At 42.5% G+C, this 20,866-nt stretch overlaps 1 protein-coding gene across 2 annotated transcripts in view; it reads right to left on the bottom strand.

The window, feature by feature from the left end:
• The window catches only part of C9 (complement C9), a 61,609-nt gene extending 45,678 nt beyond the window's left edge, over positions 1-15,931 (bottom strand). Inside the window, exons 1-4 of one of the 2 annotated variants that reach the window (XM_065875120.1) lie at positions 15,825-15,931; positions 2,065-2,170; positions 1,535-1,679; positions 1,132-1,279 (exon numbers count right to left, since the gene is read on the bottom strand). In XM_065875120.1, coding sequence (XP_065731192.1) covers positions 1,132-1,279; positions 1,535-1,679; positions 2,065-2,170; positions 15,825-15,901 — 476 coding nt within the window. In that variant the 5' untranslated portion in view covers positions 15,902-15,931. The remainder of the gene's footprint in view (positions 1-1,131; positions 1,280-1,534; positions 1,680-2,064; positions 2,171-15,824) is intronic. The other variant, XM_065875118.1, reaches the window with a different exon arrangement.
• Positions 15,932-20,866: the final 4,935 nt, after the last annotated feature.

A 20,866-nucleotide genomic window follows, 5' to 3' on the forward strand; every position in this document is an offset into this window, starting at 1 on the left:
GGTTGAGAACCACTGCCCTAGTCCCTCTATCAGACCTTGATCTTACCATCACCCCCATCTTCTTTCCTCTCCTCATTTCCATTCCCAGGACTCCAGTCCTGAGCCTGAATTTCTTTCCAGGGACCCAGTTTCAACCTTACCTGATGCAATTGACAGTATTTCAGAATCATTTATTTTAATTAATTAACTCACCTATTTATCAACCCACCAGTATTAATTGAGTGTCTATTATGAACAAGGCACTGGGGTTATGAGGATGAAGAGACACATTGCATTACAGGCCATGAAACACAGCCATGTGCCATCGCTGTCAATATACCACTGGACGGGGGAGCACCTGTGTCTGTTGGAGACAATTTGCCAACAAATCCACCCAAAGTACCTTTACTGAAAACAGATCAGAACAGCTAATGGAAACTTTGCCGTGGACATCCCTGGAATGTTCTCTAACTAAATGAAATAGAACAGTACAGAACCTCAGGCCTATGTTATTTTCCAACTCTGAGAGCACAGATCTCTGCAAATGGTCTCTATTCTGTGTAACTCTAAGTTATAAACTGTCTAAGACGTCTCATCCGAGCTGACCCTGCTGCTGGAATGCCTATAGTTTGTGTGGGAAACAAGTGAAATTTCAGTTCTTTGATGAGAACCAGAGTCTCAACACCAGCCCCATCTGGCATCAGAACTGTTTCCTCTGTCCTTTTCCTCTTGGGTAAACTTCAGAACGCTGGCACCTCCTGAGAGAAAATTTCTACCCAGGTATATATCCAAGAGAAACTCCAACAGAAGACAGGCTTCCTGGCTATACAAATATTTGAATCGAATTGTCAGACCTACTACTGGCAGTTCAAGTTCAAATGTTAACATGTCGTTTCAATATTGCTATGGTCTTCCAGAGGTTGATAAACAAGGTTTCTCATCTCTTACTAGGCTCGGAAGTAATCACCTATCATCCTGATGGTCTAGTCTATCCTACAGATGCCTCCTGAGGCCAGGCAGTTTGTCCAAATGATCTTGAGATACTGATTCAGCATTTAGCTTCTTTCATGCTCAAATGTAATTCAAGCAGAATACAGACTCAAAGGCTACTCTTTGTACCAGCTCAAACCCTCTACCATGTGGGGTACAGACCCGTAGCCTGCTGTCCGTGCCAGCTCCGACTCTCCCACCACTTTGTTGCGGCAGGGAGGACGAGGGTCATTTTCACAGTCATCCTCATCTGAAAAGTCTCCGCAGTCATTGTCACCATTACACAGAAGTCGCCTCTTTATGCATGTGCCTGCAATCAAAATCAGGAAAGACAGAAAGACACCGTGTCTCTCAGGCCAGATTCTCTCTCTTTTTCTTAAGTTATCAAACATACTTTAATGATAGAGGGGAGGGACCACACCTATATTTGAATTTTCTGTATAGACTATATAGATGGTCCTTTTCTCAGCCCTTTTTCATGCTTGGAAGCATGAGCGTCTGGAAGCACATTTCTTTTCGCTCATGAGGGCACATCGAAACCCACACTAGGCAATGGGAGAATTACCTGTATGGCATCGAAAGTCATTTTCACAGTCATCCTCAGGGTCTTTGCAGGTCTCCGTGGGCACACACTGACGTCTATCTCCTACAGCGTCCACGCACTTTTGCCCGTTAAATTGTCCAAAGAGCTCAATGCTCCTTGAGCGAAACTGCCCAGGAACAGCTGGAAATGTTAGCGTTTCTAAGGCCAAGAAGGGATTCTGATCTAAAACTGCATCCACAGAACTGCAGCCCTCCAAACCCAGCTGAGTCAAAGGTTTTAAGATAGAAGCCCGATGTCACTTGAAGGAACAACTCACATGGTGGGGTTGGCGGACTGTTCTATAGAATACGTTTCCTCCCAATACTCATTTAGTCACTGTGCGACACTCAGGTTTCCCAGCAAGGTTAGTCTCATCCATTTAGGTATTTCCCTTTCCTTCCGGGTTTGGAACTCAGCTGGGGCCCTCCCTGCCTCATAGTCATTTTCCTGGAGATGCTGGCAGTACAGTTTCCACTTGGGGACATCAGTGGGGAATGGCAACGAATGCTTACCATTTGTTTGAGGCAAGGGTCACATTTGGACCAACTGCTCCAGGAGCTCATCTTGCAGTCTGTGGGCAATGGCGTGCCACTGCTTTCCACGGGCTCCGAGTCATAACTAAGACAATAAAACACATCAGCTTATAATGACCATCATGTGTGCTTCTTTCTAAAAAGTCTTCACAAACCCGTTTAATTTTATTTACTCCTTTCCCCCTTCTGAACCACAGTATTTATCCTTTTATTCCATCTCGCATTTGACACTTATCACATGCTGTTTCGTATTTTCAACTCAACTTTTTGTTGAATTCTTGTACTGCATTGTAATTTAACCTTCGCCCTAACGACAACAATAATAATAATGATGGTGATGAAGAAAACTGGCAAGTCATCCGGCTATGTGTTCTTCACTGATTAATCTTATATTTCCAACTAGTGTACAGATGCATTGAAGCTAGAAGCCTTGTTTAACTTTATACCCCCCCCCCCCAGAGAGTCTGGCAAAGCCTCAAGTTGCTGGGTTTTCTTGCAAATTTAAGCCAGCGCACCCAGCCGTTCCTGTGGTAAGCGCCTCATAAATCAAGCTCTCCTGTCCCTAGATTCTGTATGTGCTGAACTTCCCGTTTCACAGTCCGTGTCTGGACTTATTCCTCATCTTTCTGAATTTCAATGTATATTTTTTGGCACTTCTAACCTTCCCTCCCACCCCCAGCTGTGCTTTTCTGGCTTTGAACTGTTCTATCTCTCTTGGTTCACCCTTTGGATCTCTTCTGGTTGCAACACCCTCTCGGATTACTATCTTATTCAGTGACAGAAAGAAATCCAAAAACAGAAGCCATGAAACAAGAATCTTATCACTTCCTGCCCCACTTTCCTGAACTGGCACCTATCCTTTTTCTGGTGCAGCCTCTTATTTCAGAGGGATGGTAAGGCCCATCCCTCCCCTAAAGCTCTAGATCCCAGCATCTCTTTGAGCTCTTGATCACCCAGATTCTCCTCCATTTAAACCTCTCCCTTACAACCAGCTCCTTTCCATTTGTAATACAATGTGTTCAAGGCTTTGACATTAAACATAAACAAACAAAGGAATGAACAAATAGAATACTCTTCCTGAACTTTACATTTCCTTCAAGCTACCCCACCTCCCTCCCACCCTTCACAATGACACTCAAAGGAATTGCTAGAAACATATTTCTGTTTCTCTCTCTTCCAAAATAAAAACAAGTCTCATCTCCTCCTTTTAGCTACCTCCAAAATTCTCTCATCTTTTTTAGGCCAACTTTCTGGAAAAAGTAGTTTGCACCCTGGTTTCTTGTTCCTTACCTTCCAATTACAGCTCAACCCTCCCGACCCAAGGTCATCGCTCTTGCCAAAGTCAGCAATGACTTCAAGTGGCCGGCTCCGTGGTTTCCCTCAGTTCTTATCTTACCAACTGCTTCACAGCTGTCAATACGGTTGACCGCTCTTGCTCTTTAAAATAATCCCTTCCCTTGGACTGAATGACATTAGACCCCTTTTATTGCTTCTTTCCCCTGCATCCTCTTCTCCTACTCTCCTGTTCAGGCTCCTCCTCCTTTGACAGTCTCAGAAATGCTGTTTTTCCTCAAGCTCCTGTCCTTGGATCTCTTTTCTTTTTCTTTCTACACTTTTCCCAGGGCTTTGGTTTCCCTGTATATGTTAATGACACCCAGAGCTAAGTCTGCAGGCCAGACATCTCTTCTGAATTTTAAACCCTTGGATATAACTCCCAATTGGACATCTGCACTTAAATGTCTTCATGGCTCATGAATTTAATGCATCCCCAGACAAATCCATTCTTTTTCCTCTTCTCTCAAGGCTTCTCCTCCTGTATTTATTGTCTTGGTAAACAGTGTCTCCATTTATGCAGTCAACCTAACCAGACTAGGGTGGTACTTGTCTTATCGAAGCTCATCCCCAATATCGAATCAACCACTAAAACCTGTTCTTTACAGTCATAAATGACTCTCAAATCCTTCCACCCTTCATCTCTTCCAGACACTTCTCTGGTCTACACTAACATTTCATCTCTCCTAGATGACAGTCATTTTTCTCTAATCCTGTTTCCCTAAATCGCCCAGAGCGATTTTTTTTTTTTAAATGTTGAGCCTTCTTTTAATTTATTTAATTTATTTTTTTTGGCTGTGTTGGGTCTTTGTTTCTGTGCGAGGGCTTTCTCTAGTTGTGGCAAGCGGGGGCCACTCTTCATTGCGGTGCGCGAGCCTCTCACAGTCGCGGCTTCTCTCGTTGCAGAGCACAGGCTCCAGATGCGCAGGCTCAGTAGTTGTGGCTCATGGACCCAGTTGCTCCGCAGCATGTGGGATCCTCCCAGACCAGGGCTCGAACCCGTGTCCCCTGCATTAGCAGGCAGACTCTCAACCACTGCGCCACCAGGGAAGCCCCCAGAGTGATCTTTTAAAAATGCAAAGCTTATCCATCAGTCCCCTACTGAAATTCTTCAGTAGCTTCTCTCTGTTCTGAGGATAAAGTCCAAATTTTCTAACATGATATGGTAGGCAGAGTAATGACCCCCCAAAACATCTGTGTCTTAATCCCCAGAATCTGTGAATATGTTACTTTACATGAGAAAAGGGACTCTGAGCATGTGATTAAGAGGAAATTATTCTGTATTTTACCTGGATGAGCCCATTCCAATTATGCGAGCTCTTAAAAGCAGAAGAGTGGTTCAGAGAGATGTGCAGACAGAAGTGGCAGGAGAAATTCAAAGCATGAAAAGGGACTCCATCCACTGTTGCTGGCTCTGAAGACAGAAGGAGTTTCACCAAGGAATGCAGGCAGCTTCTAGAAGCTGGAAGAGGCAGGGGAATAGATTCTCCCCTAGAGCCTCCAGAAAGGACCGTAGCCCTGCCGAAGCCTTGGTTTTAGGCCAGTGAGACCCATTTCAGATGCCTGACCTATACAACTATAAGATAATAAATCTGTGTTGTTTAAGCCACTAATATGTGGTAATTTGTTACAGCTGCTACAGGAAACTAACACAAACACATGGTCCAGAGCTCTCTACATGGCCCATCTTCCTAATTCTTCACCTTCACTTTTCCCCCAGCCATGCCGAACTTGAAATGCCCAAGATAAGCTACATTTTCTCACAGCCTCAGGCCTTTAAACCTACTGTTTCCTATTCACCACACTGATCTCATCTTCAACATATTTTTTTTTTCCAGAAAACCTTCCCTAACCCCTCATGTAATTTACTTTTCTATGTACATATTCTTATAACGTCTTGTTCTTCCCTATATCATAAGTGCCTTTGCAATGACATGTTTAATTTAATTTATTTATTCACTCATCAAATATTTACTGTCTATTATTTTCTAGGCTTTGAGGATACAATGGTATGCAAAACAACAAAACAAAATAAGACAGAAACCGTGATCCCCAAACTAACAGATCTTACGTTCTAGGTAAAAATATCAGCGAGTTAAGGAAATTTTCAATCTTGCTCAGCTTACATATCAAGTGTCTGGAACATAGTAGGTGCTCAGTAAATGCTTTACGAATGAATAAATGAAAAACTAAGTGCATGAAGAGGAAGAAAGTTCTTGATCTTGTGGTCTAGGACAGACCTAGGTCTGTATTTCTCTAGGTTATCATCTCCTGGTGGACCACTCATATCATATTTTTGCAAGACTTACTTGTCATTAGGCAACCCTAATGACTGGAGATACCATTTCTGTAAGCCTGACCCTTGCCTACATCATTCAGAAAATCAGGAGGCTTGATGAGCTTCAATCTTCTAACAGTGCAGGTTAAAAACGTATTAGACAAGCTGCCAAAACTCCTTGAAGAAACTGATTTCATGGAGGTTTGAGTATTAGTGTCTATCCGAAACCACATGGCTGAGAAATTTGCTGCTAGAACTTTTCCATCCGACTAAATCCTCATCTGGAACTGACCGGCCTCATCAAGAGGCAATGGCAGATGCACTTTTATGACCTATAGCAGCAGGTCTCACTACTGATTGCATATCATAATCCTCAGAGAGTAAAAATAGGAACTGTAAGATTGAGATTCCCCATTCTACACTAATTAAATCAGGCTTTCTGAGGATGGGCTTCAGGCATCAATGTTCTTAAAAAGTATGCCAGGTGATTCTCGTGTTCACACAATGTTGAGGGAAACTTCTGGGCACCATCTGGTGGGTATCCATGAAATCTGAAGGGGTGGAATTCAAGTATGGGGGTGCCCATTTCTTTACATAACCCAAGCTTGAGGTTGCCACTGACCTGAGTCACTGAGCTGCTTTATCATTGGTTTTAGGAATTACTCTAGGCTTTGCCTATTAGTGTCCCTATGGATCTTTGCAATCTGTGGATCTAGTTTTTCCAGTATTAGTTAGGCCTGCTGCCGTCAACTGGATTATCTGTTCCTGTCTATCCTTTTTGTATTTATCACTTACTTAGAAGATCACGTCAGCATTTTGTTTCAGCATCTCCCCCAAAGACATTGGTTCTAGAAAACACACCCTAAATAGACCTGTGGTATGACACCTTAATCTTTCTCACCTGCCGTTGAGACTGGCTTCAATGAATAACTAGTTCAGCGAGTACAGAACAGAATGGGGGATCATGTATGGAAGGTAAAACTCACTGCAAATACTGCAGAGTGAGTTACAGTCCTTTGATGGGCAAGCCGAGAGCCCAGTCAGTGAAGGGGGCCGATCAGAAAGGCTGTTCATCTGATCAGTGACCAGGACCCTGCTCCAATGATACTGGCGCTGCCTGTATATGCTTCTCTAACATCCGTCACGTTAATAATAGCCCCATATTAACAATGAGTACACTAATTCCCTTCCTTCTAACTTCAGGACTCCTTTTTTTTTACATATTTGACTCACACCTTGGACTTAGAATAGAGCACCAGAACTTCGCCTTTGATCTCTTATTGCCCTCCTAGATTGTGATTTAGATTCATTGCCTGAATGATCCAACCTGGTCCTGTGGGAAGGTCTGCACAGATCCCACCCTTGCCCTCAGAGTGGCTCTTACACCCCACTAGATATCAGGCTCAGTGTATCCTTTCATTTGCTAGGACTCTTTCATTTGATTGCAAGGTATCACAGGCTTAAACAACAGAAATTTATTTTCTCACAATTCTGAAGGCTAGAAGTCTGAGGTCAAGGTGTCTGTGGGGTTGGTCCCTTCTGAGGCCTCTCTTCTTGACTTGCAGATGAAAATCTTCCTGTGTCTTCATTTGGTCTTTCCTCAGTACATGTCTGTGTTCAAAGTTACTCTTCTTTCAAAGACACCAGTTGTATTGGATTAGGGCCTGCCCTAATGACCCCCAATACATTCTGAAGTCTGGGGTTTGGAATTTCAACATTTAAATTTTGGAGGGACACAATTCAGCCCATAACACTCATAAAAGTTTTTTGATTAAGCAATACCTATGTTTTCTACTAGTTTTACTAGATAATTTCCAAAGCTCATTTTCTCATTAAACCTTTATTCTACCACTGAGGGTACATTTTGTAGGTGTTATACTTTATAGGTGGGAAACTAAAAACAGAGAATTACGCTAATTATTCAAAGTTGGACAGTTAGTAGCAAAACTGGATTTAGAATCTATGTCTCTCCACTCCTAGTTCACTGCAATTTTGCTCTCTCTCCTCTGCTGCCTCCCCCCCCCCCGCACCAACCAACTCAAATCCTCTTTGAAATAATCTAAAGGGTCATGGCTTATCCAATAATTGCTGGATGTAATAGTCTGATGATTTGTAGACATTTGGAGACATTAAGTTAATAAGAATATATTTAAAATATAGCAGAATATATTTTTAAAGAATGTATTTATATTTTTATTTAAGAATACATTTTTAGGGCTTCCCTGGTGGCGCAGTGTTTGAGGGTCCGCCTGCCGATGCAGGGGACGCAGGTTCGTGCCCCGGTCCGGGAGGATCCCACATGCCGCGGGGCGGCTGGGCCCGTGAGCCATGGCCGCTGGGCCTGTGCGTCCGGAGCCTGTGCTCCGCAGCGGAGGAGGTCACAACAGTGAGAGGCCCGCGTACCGCAAAAAAAAAAAAAAAAAAAAAAAAAAAAAGAATACATTTTTAAAATATAGCAGCTCCAGGTAAAGCACAGCAATTGGGCAATCTGGCTCTTACCTGGATATATTTTTGAAGCTTACACCTAAATGTTGTCAAATTAGGCAAAAATAAATTGAAAATTGTGGGAACACCTGGATGTTTTGCCTTCACTGCACCAGGTACCTGGATATTTAGAGGCAAAATAAAGGCAGGACTTGAGGCAATTATTAAGAGGAAATAATAGATTATGCAAGGGGAATATGTTATTGAAATGAATGCATTCCATAAATATTAAGAAAGAGGGTGAGTGATCTTGGATAGCTCCTTCTGAGCCCAGTACCCTCTCCCCAGCCCCTTTGACTCACTAGACAGACAACTTTTGTAGCTCAAAGACGGTGTATGTACAATGCTTACCACCTGCATTTCACCCTGCTGGGCTATTGGGCTGAGTGGAGAAGTATTTGTAAAGCACTTTCTGGATTCATAGATGAAATGTGTTTATCAAGTAAAGCCTATTTCCAAGTGTTTCAATCTCAGCTTGTAAGTCATTTCCTAGATCAAAGTGATGTACATCAACATGGCAGGAGGTCTAACTCTGGGCCAGAAATGCATTGAATGAAGAGCCATTGATGTACACCTGGTCCCATCTCCCTGCCATGAAGAGAGGTTTCCAACTTTAGATAAAGAAAACCTCAGGAGCAGTTCACACTCCAGGACGCTTTGTGGTGGGCCCAGGCAGGAAAACACCTGCTGTAGGAAGGAATCTTTTTGTCAATAAATAAGACAATGTGGCTCCTTTGAGTGGAGAAATATAAGCTAATTAGGACTATATCCTTAACCCATGGACCTGCCAGTTTGTTTAGTTCCTGCAATTCATCAACGTGAAGAGATAATATGACGGCAGTGGCCAACACTCTAAAATTTCAGGACTTTTCTGGTTTCCCAAGTCTTAGTCAAGAGCTTCTCTCATGTGCTTCCAATGAGCCAACATTCAGTAACATTTATGGAGGGTCTGCTCTATGTCACGAATTGTTCTGGTAACTGGGGCCACAAGGCGACATCCCGACCATCACGGAGCCTGCGTTCCAGTGGGTGAGATGCAATAAAAGAGTATACTAGAAAATACAACATGCAGTATCAGTTAAGACATGTCAGCTGTGAAGGAAAATAAACCAGGGTAAGAGGACAAAAAGTGCCATAGGGCTGCTCTGGAGCCCCACAGGGCTGGGCGTTTCTTATAGAGCATGGTGAGAGGACCCTCTCAGAGCAGGTGTGGTGCTTTACAAATGTGTTCACACATTCTTCAAAATTAGACTCATCAAAGATGGGGTCTATGCGTCCCCCTTTTGAGGCTGGTAGGGTCTTTGTTAATGCTTTTGAGGAGTAGAATGCAATGGAAGAGAGCCTGCATGCCTTTTAAGTCTAGGTTAGAGAAGCCCATGCTGGTTTATCTAAAGACACTTGCTCTGGGAGCCTTTCACCACTACGTATGAAGCTAGCTACCCTGAGTCCACCATGTGGAGAGCACACACACACACACACACACACACACACACACACACACACGAGAGATTCCTAGGGAGACTCAATTGCTCTAGTCCCCCAGCTGTTTGGGTCTTCCCAGCCCAGGTGACAGACGTGAGTGAAGAAGTTGTCATGATTACCTCAGACACAGCCACCATCTGCCTGCATCCATGTTAGAGACCCATGACAACCGCCCAACTGAGCCCAGCCAATGCCCTGCTTCAAGAACCAAAGAAATAATTGGTCTTATTTTAAGCTACTGTTTTGTAATGATTTGTTACACAGTAAAAATGACCAGAACAGGGAGGTGCTGTTTGATTAAGTATCTGAATGATATCAGAGAGAATCTATGCGAGGATCTGGGAGAAGAGTGTTGTAAGCTAGGGGAAAGTAAGTGCAAAGGCCCTGAGGTGGCATGTTGGAGGCACAGCAAACAGAGCAGAGTGACCACAAAGGAGAGTGAGGTGCATCTGGAGGAACAGGCAGCAGCAGCTCATGCCTTGTGGGCTGTAGTGAGGAAGTTGGATTTGATTTGGAGCTCGATGGGAATCCTTAGAGGAATATGAGAGCAACAGTAACACTTAGATTTACATTTTCAAAATCTTTCCCTGGTTTTTGGGTGGAGAGTTGACTATTGGGGAGTGGACAAGAGTGGATGCAGGGCAGAAAGGATAGTGATTTGGGCTAAAATGGTCACAGTGGAGACAGGGAGAAGTGGGTAGATTTGGGACATATTTTCGAGGTAAGGCCAACAGCACCTGCAGTTACATTGCATGTGGCAATGACACAAATAGAGGAGTCAAGTATGGTTCCCAGGTTTTTATGTGAGTAACTTGTTGAGCAGTAGTGCAAGTTGGATGAGGATGGGCAGAGAAATCAATAGGTATGTTCTGGACATGTTAAGTTTGGGATGCTTGTTACATTTTCAAGAAGAGATGTTGACTAAGTAATTGGACACTGGGCTCGGGAAAGAGATCAGCATCATAGATATAAATTTGAGAGATGTCAGAATATAAGCGATATTTCACACCATGAGGCTGGAAGTGAGTGGGTGTGTTGAGTAAGTCTGAGGACTGAGCCAACATTTCAAGGAAATGTTACAACATGTCTGCAAGCTGATGGGAATGATTTGGTACAAAGGGAGACACTGATAATGCAGGAGAGGGGTCAGAATTAAAAGAGCAAAGTCCTTGATGAGGCTGGAGCAGATGAAGCCAGTGCACAAGTGAGTGGTTAGGCTCAGGGGAGCGTGTTGCCCTTAGCAACACAGGCCTCACTCAGAGAACTTGGTTGAATTGCAATTGCCATTTACTTGTTGATATTCTCCTCTAGTCTGTAAGATCACTGAGGGCAGAGACCCTTGATAATTACATGCTCTGTATTACACTACAGCTCCCGAAGCAATGTCCAGCCCACGTTGCAAACAATAAATATCTCCTGTATTAAACAGGTGAATAAAAAAGACAATACTTGGCCAATAATAATTCATAAACAAATATCTGTTAACTTATATTAAATATGGATATTAAAAACACAGATGGATACAACCAAAGAAGGAGAAAAAACCCCGACATTTTGGATATTTTCAATTCTGTTTTTTTTTTTTTGGCCACACCGTGTGGCTTGTGGGATCTTAGTTTGCCAACTAGGGATCAAATCCCATGCCCTCCGCAGTGAAAGCATGGAGTCCTAACCATTCTCTGGACAGCCAGAGAATTCCCTGGACATTTTCAATTTAATAGTTATTCCCAACTTTAGTGAGTGTTTGGGTATTTTTCCTGATTGTTAAGTTTGATTTAAAAAAATTGAATGATAATTTCTAGCATTTCTGAGTGCTTAGTTTATGTCAGGATCTCTTCTAAACTTTTATGTTCATTATCTCATTTAACTTCTTACATCAGCGCTATGAGATATCTTCTACTAGTATTATCATTCTTGAAAGATGAGAAACTAAGCCACAGAAATGGTGAGTAATTTTTCTCGGATTACACAGCAGCTACTTGGTGGCAGAGTTGGGATTCAAACCTAGGCAGTTTCTCTCCAGAGGTGACCTACTCAGCTACTCTCTGGATTTCTAACTCCCAGTCTAGAATTCCTTAACTGTTAGAAAATGAAGAATAAAATAAATATGACAACTATAAACACCCACATATGCAGCCAAAAAATGAATGACAAACTGGGAAAGACGTTTGTAATTCATACCAGAGAAAAAGGACTAATATAATAAGTCACCATAGAAATCTCTAAGTGAAAGACAAGAGACTCAATAGGAAAATGGGCAAAGAATATAGATAGTTCACTGTCCCCCAAAATACATATAACCTTTAAACATATGACAAGATGTGTAACCTGATTAAAAGAAAGGCAAATTAAAACTATTCAAAAAATTTTCACCTGTGAGGTTGGCAAATATCAAGCTGTTGGCCTAGAGCTCCCATTGGCAAAGCTTTGGAGAAACAAGCCCTTTTACACTCCGCTGACGAAAGTGTAAAATAATACCCACTCACGGGACTGTGGGGCAATTTCAGCAAAAGCTTGAAGCCGATACCTTTTGATCCAGTTATATCACTTCTCGGAATTAATCCTCAGGTACAATTATCCATTTGCAAAATGATATGTGAATAAGGATATTCATTGCAGCATGGCTTATAATGCAAAACTGGAAACAAAAAGCGGTTATCTGAACTGTATAACCAGACAATGGAAAATTAATCATTTGTGAGGAGAAAGAGGAAGTTCCTTTTCTACTGATACAGAAAGGTCTCAAGGATATATTGCAAAGTAAAAAGAAGAAAAGCAAGGTACAAGATAGTATATATGATATGATACCTTTTATGAAAGAAAGAGGAAGAGGAAGATTACAGTTAGCTCCATGCTTTAATCCACATAAAGACATACTGGAAAGATACAGGAAATTAATAAAGGGTATTCCCTGTGGGGAAAGGGTGAGGTGGGAGACAGGGAGGGATCTAAGTACTTTACATATAACACAAATCTCATGAAAAGCTAGGAGTAGGGAAATTAAGACTTCTCAATGTATACTTGTTATATTTTTTGACCCCTGAACCAGGTAAATATTTTGTTATTTACAAATGAAAAGGAAGAAACTAACGATAGCTATACTCACAGCCATCTTGCCTGTCGCTGTGCTAAGCACATGGCATTTATTATCTCGGGGATTTCACAGCAGGTCACATTTTTATTCCTATTGTGCAGGTGCTAGGAACAGGTTTAGAGAAGTTAAGGAATTTGCTTAGGGTCACACAACTAGTAAATTGCGGACCTCAAACTCAAACCCAACTGCCTGGCTCTGGAACCTATATTATGAGCTGTTACTCTACCTGTACAGGGTTTGTTTTTGTTTTTTCACATTTCTATTCTACCTTGAGAGACGTAAGAGATGATGTCCCCTCATGACCTAGTCTCATGGGCATGCTTGTGTTTGCAAACAAGTGAGTGTTGGAAATCCCCAATTATTCAGCAGTTGCAATAGCTCACTGTAGCAATGGCTTAAGATACAACGTCTGTGGCCATGTGCTCTCCCCCGAAGGCTAGCTGTAATTCCATCCCCTCCTCTCCTAAACCAGAAAGCATATCAAAGTGAAAGGAATAGCAAGGTTATTATTTTAAGGAATACTTCACATTTATTCAGTTCTTACAGCGTGTCAAGCACAGATGTTGTAAGTGTATAACATGTATAAAGATTTAATGTTCACGTAGAACCTTATTAGGTAGGGACTTTCCTTGTCACTGCTATGGGCTGAATTGTGTTCTCTCAAAAAGATATGTTGAAGTTCTATACCCTGTACCTCAGTATGTGACTTCATTTGGAAAGAGGGTCTTTACAGAGGTCATCAAGTTAAAATGAGCTCATTACGATGGACCCTAATCCAGTATGACTGGTGTCCTTCTGAAAAGGGGAAATCTGGAGCCAGAGAGACATGCACAGACAGGAGAGGATGTGAGGATGGCCATGTGATAACAGAGGCAGAGATCAGAATGATGTAGCTGCAAGCCTAGGAATGTGAAATATTGCTGGCCACCACCAGAGACTAGGAAGGATCCCCCACCAGAATTTCAGAGCGAGCATGGCCCTGCTGACACCTTGATTTCGGACTTGTAGCCTCCAGAACTGTGAGACAATAAATTTCCATTCTTTGAAGACACCCAGTTTGTGGTACTAGGAAATGAATACAATCACCATCTTACAGATGAAGGAACCAAGGTACAGAGATGTTGAGTAACAGTTCGTAGAGGTTGCCCAGATTTATACAGTTGGTCAGTAAGTATTGGCACCTCAACCTGAGCTTGGGAAGGCTGGTTCCAGAGGAATTCTTCATTCTGATCAAATCTGTATCTTAAAATCATTTGCAAACCTCAGTTCTTTGGCTGAACTGTGTGTCCCGCTTCATGGCTGGTCTGAACACTCTGTTTGACCTCAACCCTGTATCAAAGGAGAGAACAGAGTGTTTGGAGCGGGACAACCCTACCACACTCCCGAGGGCATGGCAGTGAGAGTGATTGCAGCCAAATCCCAGCCAGAGGTGCAGCTGCTCAGAGCTGGGGGGCAGCCAAGGGGGCTTTCTGGTCCTCCCTGAAACAGATGAGTGTGGCCAGGACCCAGGGGGTCCAAACTTCAAAGCGGCGGAAGCCTTCCCCATGGCCTCTCATTTTCTGACGAGCAAGAGTCACAATCCAGGAATTCGGGTTCTGAAATTACTTTTTAACTTAAGAAAGGGTCAGGGTAAGTACAAGAGGGCTAAAGCCACTTTCAGTAACTGCCTTCCCAGATCCCCTTTGTACCCGGTGCCCAGTAAATGCAAATATTTTTCTGAATAGAACAATGCTGCTGCTTCTTTTTTTTTTTTTTTTTTTTTTTTTTTTTGCAGTACGTGGGCCTCTCACTGCTGTGGCCTCTCCCGTTGCGGAGCAACAGGCTCTGGACGCGCAGGCTCAGTGGCCATGGCTCACGGGCCCAGCCGCTCTGCGGCATGTGGGATCTTCCCGGACCGGGCCCGTGTCCCCTGCATCGGCAGGCGGACTCTCAACCACTGCGCCACCAGGGAAGCCCTGGAACAATGCTTCTTAAGTAATGTGGGAAGAGGAAGTGATGGGATGAAGGAAACCCTGGCGGAGCACTTCACCCAAGCCCTGGCTGGTCCGTAGAGTGTCTCTGTGTGCCCCCTCCTAGAAGGGAGCAAACCACGTGCCTGGTGGGGTCCAGGCGGAACGGCAGCCTCCACTGCAGCCGGGAGGATGGCAAAAATGTGCTTGAGATGGACATTATCGTCCAAAACAGAATTTGGTGAGACCCAGACTCAAATGACCAAAGGGAAATTGGATACAGGTCACAGTCACAGCAGGCAGAGGGACAGTGTTTGGGTAGATAATTTCCCCCAGCTATATTGTCAATGGCCAGAATATTTTAATACCATCACCAGATGAGATCATGCTGTATCAGATGACACAGGACTGTGTGTTCTCCAGCCACTCTGGGTACAGTGTAGACAGTCAGTGAGCACATCTTGTCTGGTTGGTTTATCTCCTGGATGGGCTTGGTGTGGGCTTCATGTTCCCAATTAGGATCAGAGCATAAGAAGAGAAAGTGTCTTTCCTGGAGGCCTGGCCAACAGGTCTGCACCATGGTGATTCTCCTCGAATGGAAGAAAATACCACCCTAAACCTAAGGACAAAACATGTGCCTCTGGATACAACTTGGGATGTCACGGAGGAGAAGCAAAATGCTTAAGCTTTGCCTGATGTGGGGCAAAAGGGGGATGTAGCCAATAGTTAAGAGTGTTAGACACTGAGGCAGAGTGAGGGAAAGATTTATTGCCTTAAATTTAAACTTCTCAGACCTTAGATACTGATATACCCAGGTTTATTATACTCTAGTAAAAACCAACTTTGTTTCCTAAGTCCAGTATTTGAAGACTATCTCAGCCTTCACACTTGAATACCTTGTTTAAAAGAAATCCCTGGAAACAGCAGCAGGTATCCTCAGAGGACTCTGAAAGACACACTCAGGCTTTTTCTCACCCTTTTTCAAAGTTTAAATTCTGGGGCTCTATGTCTCGATGTGCGTGAAAATGTTTTACCTACTTTGCTGCTCTGCTACTAAAGCAAACTCTGAAATATCAAAGCCTACAGGGAAATTCCAGAGACAAAGGGAAAAGTGACTCACCTGGGAGTGGGCCCCGCTCTCAGCAGACTTATTTCTAAAATGCATATTGCAAAGGCGAACCTCCGGCTGGTAGACATCTGCTCTAGCTAGGCAGCTCCGAGTGGAATGGCCAGATGGTTCCTGGAAGACATTTATTTGCAAAGGACTGGGGAACAATTATTGTTTGTTTTTGCTTAGAACTTTTGTCAGATTGGGCTTCCTGGGTGCCAAAGTCCAATCAGAGGAGAGTCATTTCATAACTTGGGCTTACTGTTTTGGCCAAGAATATACTTATCAATTGTACATTCAGGCAAGGGGCCTGTGAATGCTAAATGGCTGAGATCAGCAGTAGTACTGTGTTGAAAAAAAAAAACAAGCAAACAGAAGACTCCGGTGGTTTTCATTTTGGGAGACTCTGGAAGGGATGATAAGAGATTGTGTAATTTGGGGGGAAAAAGGTCTGTGGATGATTCTCATAGAGGCAGAAACTCAAAGTTAGTAAAAGAATTGCACCGACCAGAAATGGAGGCACAGACCTAGATGTTCCAATCTGAGGATGAGCTGTGTGGGTTATTTCCACATGGGCAAAGTGTAAAATGCATTTACAAACCTGGCTTTTTTTTAACAGGTATAGTGGGTCATTTTGAAGAATCCAGGTACCCTCCCTAAGGCCTTTCCAATATCTTCCAGAAGGATATGGTCTCTTTATCTCAGAAACACACCTGTCAGCAAGATAGAGTCTGAGATGGAATAACTTGCTCTAAACCCATCAGAAAGAATTTTTTCCCCCTCACTTTTATGTTCTTCAGGACTTGTGGAAAGGGCAAGATATTTTGGAATTACCGGAAAATGGGGACATCACAGCGGCTTTTAAAACACTGGTTGCACAATAGAATGAGTTGGGGACTTGTGAAAAAACACTGGTGCCTGACCACTCCCACCTGATACTAATTATTGATCTGGGATGGGGCCCTGCATCAGTATTTTTTAAAGCTTGCTGGGTCATTCGAATGTGTGGTCAGGGTCGAGAATTCAAATGACTACCTGGAGAAAAAACACATGAGATGCGGTATGTTATTGATTTTTAAAAATTCACTAACACTTAAGGGGACTTCATAAGTATTCATTAATCAAAAATAGGCAATTTTCAACCATTAGCACATACAAAGACGAGCAAAACAGAGGGTAGGGTTGAGGAGATAACAGATATAGAGCTAGTTTTTCCAGTACTGCCTACCTTTTGATCTTTTCAATGGTCTTACCTAGAGTAAAATTACCTAGTCTTATCACCCTTTCTTGCCCCCTCTTTTCTTTTTCTTTTTTTATGCAGGGCTAGAGCTCTCTTATGGGACTCATTTCATCAGTTCCTGAGTCTGCTGTGTAGACAATTTTCATGGTCGACATGTAGGTCATGCAGAGTTGCCAAGTAATAAGGTGATGCAAATGTGTGCGGCGACACTTATAACTACATTGATGAACAAATCTATGCAACAAGACACTTCTTGGGAATCTTTGCAAATGACAAGTGGGCTGTATCCAGATACGGTAGGAATCTGTCAGATATAATGGAAGAATGCTGAGCCCCCTCTCTTACATGGCCTCTCTGAACCCTGCCAGGATATGTATGGAAAGAAGGACTGGGAAGCAGGCAGGATACAACGATACTTTATGCTAATTAGACTTAATGCTAATTGATTAGACTTCATGATAATTGACTTCACAATTAGATGTGACTGGAGATTGAAAAATCACCTCTCTCCTTGGAGACTGACTCACTGGAGGCAGGGAATGGAGTATAGGGGTGTTTCTTCGCTGACTGGTTTGAATGTTGAATTGCTCCATAGAAGTTATATTTATTTTTTTCTCCATGGTTCAGGCAAAATGTAATGTAGCAAAGTAATGGAAGCAGAAAAGTATAATAACAATATACTATAATAATAATTATTATAAAAATATAGTATGTCTTACATTTTTGTAGCACTTTTAACTCTTCTTTGTCCTTAACATCTATCATGTATAGGACATGTTTTGAAATGAGGTTTGTGTTTATCTCAGGGAAATGAAGACTACAGCAGTGAAAATGGTGACATTTTTAATTTGTGTAATACTTAATGGCTTCCAAAGGACAGAATGAATAAATGTTTATGGAATTTCTGTAATATGCCAGGTTATATATGCATAATCTCACGTAATCCTCAAGATAACCCATTTTACAGTTGAGGAAACTGAGGTGCACTGAGATGACATCGTTTGTCCAGCATCACCCACCCCCAGTGGTGAGTAGCTAGAATTTGAACTTGGTGAATCTCAGGCTCGTCCATCAGTTCTGTTGTTATTATTCTAATTATGTAATGTGAAACAACATGAAACTATAAAATTCCTCACTAAATCCTCTCAACTCCATAAAAGGTAAGCTTTCAGTCTAGTCTTACAGATGAAGCTCAGAGAAACAACAGGCAAGGTGACATGCAAAGAAATGGCAGAGGTGGGATTTGAATAAACCATGTCTTCAAACTCTAGTTCCAGGGTTTCCCACTCTGTTGAGGGTTCTCAAAGTTTTCACCACTCAGGGGCCTTTTAAAATTAAAAAAAAAAAAAAAAAAAGAATTCCCACTGGTTTCAATTTGCTGGGGAACTTTGCGAGGTTAAATTATATTTATCACACAATAATAATACTTTTCCCCATTTTTAAGGCAGAGGCATGCACGCGTGGACATTAGGATGTGTGCCCATCAGGCAGAAACCCTGAATTTTTACTGAGGTGATATAAATGCATTGAGCAAAATTTCCATTTGGCTCTTTTAAAGTGGTAGAATCAGTTTTTTGAAAGTTTATTATTAGTAATTTCATGGACTCCCTTTTAGGGTCCAGAGATTTCAAGTTGGGAACAGTTGTCTCATTCCATATAGGTTTCTAGCTGAGTCCCAAAAGATCCATGTGTCTTACAATGCTATGGACTTGTTGTGCTTTTACTTACAACACATGCACTTGCTGTAGATAATTAGAATCATTGAACAGGGAGAACTTGGAGATGACTGTCAACTGTAGACCCCTTGGTTTTAGGTGTGTTTTCCTTGCTGCTAGGTCCCTAACATCTAGGATTGTGCCTAGCACATATTAAGCTTCAATAGATATTGCAAGTTATATGCATTAATAGTTGAATGAATGAATACAGGTGGGGAAAGTGATGTCCAGGACAGGTAAGTGACACATCTAAGGTCACACAGTCAGGGGCAGAGGCAGCGTCAGATTCCAACTCTCTTCACTGCTGGTTCTGTGCCTGTTCATTACAATATTCTCAGCTGAGCTCTTTTACAAGAAAGGGGAAAGAATTTCTCTATGGAGTGGTTTTGGGGCTATTGTGAAGCTCAATGGGGTGATGTAAGTCTGGCTATCCCTTTACAGTAATGAGGATTCCTGTGGCTCAGATCTGTTTACAATCACATGGAACTACTTGGGAACCACTTGATTGCATTACAGCACTTCATTTTAAGGGAAGATTCCACACAGTCCCTTTCTCTTTTGAAGTTCACAAAGTCTGGCTCTGTTACCTCCTATCTTTCTGTTTACCAACACTCTTGACCACTTACCTTTACGGAAGGCTTTGACGTCACGTTAGAATCTCCCTCTCCACTCACACCCCAGCATTTACTTTAGTTATTTCAGTATTCTTAAAGGCACCATATTCACTGCCTTGATTTCATCAGTTCTATCAATATTTGTCTTAATTCCATTCAGCCCACTGCCATGCTCAGCTTCATCCCAACACCTGTCATGGCTTTACCTTGAGAACATCAATGATCTCTTCTCTGACCACAATTTCCAATTCTTCCAGCTACCTCACTCTCATAATACTCTCAACATTCCCTTTCTTTGGCTTTACTGAGACGTCCAGCTCCTCGATTTCTCCATTTTCCCCCAGATTAACACCCTCTTGCTGGCTTCTTTTCCTTTCCTCCTCTGTGTGGATTCCCTGCCCATTAATGGGCCCTTCTCACAAGCTCAACCCCCTCGCACCTCTTCCATCCCTTGGACCACCGTCTACAAACTCTCATCCTGGGATCAGTCCTACCAGTTCAGATTTCTGCTGCCCTGCCTAAATCGAGTTGGACACTCATCTTTGTTTACTCATTGGACTTTGGACAGATTATTTCTCCATTTCTCTTAAAGGCTCCTTCACCTCTTGCTCTACCGAGAAATTCAGAAACACTTTGGCTTCCAGTGGGTGCCTGTCATGTCAATTTCCATGCACCTCAATCAAATCTCAGAGGAAGGGGAGGCTTGCTTTTATTTAGGAAAATCTGGTGCTCTATAGTTACCTCTTGACCTGCCAGGATCCTGCTGTATTAGCTGTCCTTTCCCTTGTATCCTCCATTTCTTCATTTTGATCAATTTCTTCTCCTCAGCCTTGTGAATATGCTCAAATCTCTTTTATCTTTATAGAGTTCTACTGAATTCTTTGATTTTTTTTCTCATTGCTACCACCCTTGCCAGCCAAACTTTTGCGGTCTGTATCAATTTTCTTCCTTTACTACATGGTTCTTCCTTTACCTTCAACTTATTGTAGCCTGCCTTTTATTCCATTGAAGACCTCCTTACTGCTAAATTTGAGGTACATGTTTTGGCCCTATCTTTGTCTCATAGAGGCATTTGACCCTACTGGCCGCTCTTATGCTTTAAAATTCTCTGTTCCTTTGGCTTTTGTGATACAACATTTCCTGTTCTTCTGCTTCTCAATCGTTAGCTCCTCTCCCTTGTCCATCGTGTAAATTGTACTATTCCCCAGGGGGGTCTGTCCTCTGTCTTCTTCACTTCTCAATATCTACCTACTTTTCTTACCTATGCTTTAAGGGTAAACCTATCATTTAGAACCAGAAGTCTCAAAGGGTGGTCTGTTGAAGTTCCTTTACCAAAATCTTCTGAGTTCTTATTTTGAAAGTATAGATATCTAGAAGCAATAATTTTCAAAAATGTAAAGCTTATTGTGCTACTTTCCAGCTTAACAATCTTCGAGTAGTTCTAAGAAATCTCCAGGTGGATTTTAATTTGTCCATAAGTTGAAC

The sequence above is a fragment of the Phocoena phocoena genome, chromosome 3, assembly GCF_963924675.1.
Source record: "Phocoena phocoena chromosome 3, mPhoPho1.1, whole genome shotgun sequence".
NCBI classification, from domain to species: domain Eukaryota; kingdom Metazoa; phylum Chordata; class Mammalia; order Artiodactyla; family Phocoenidae; genus Phocoena; species Phocoena phocoena.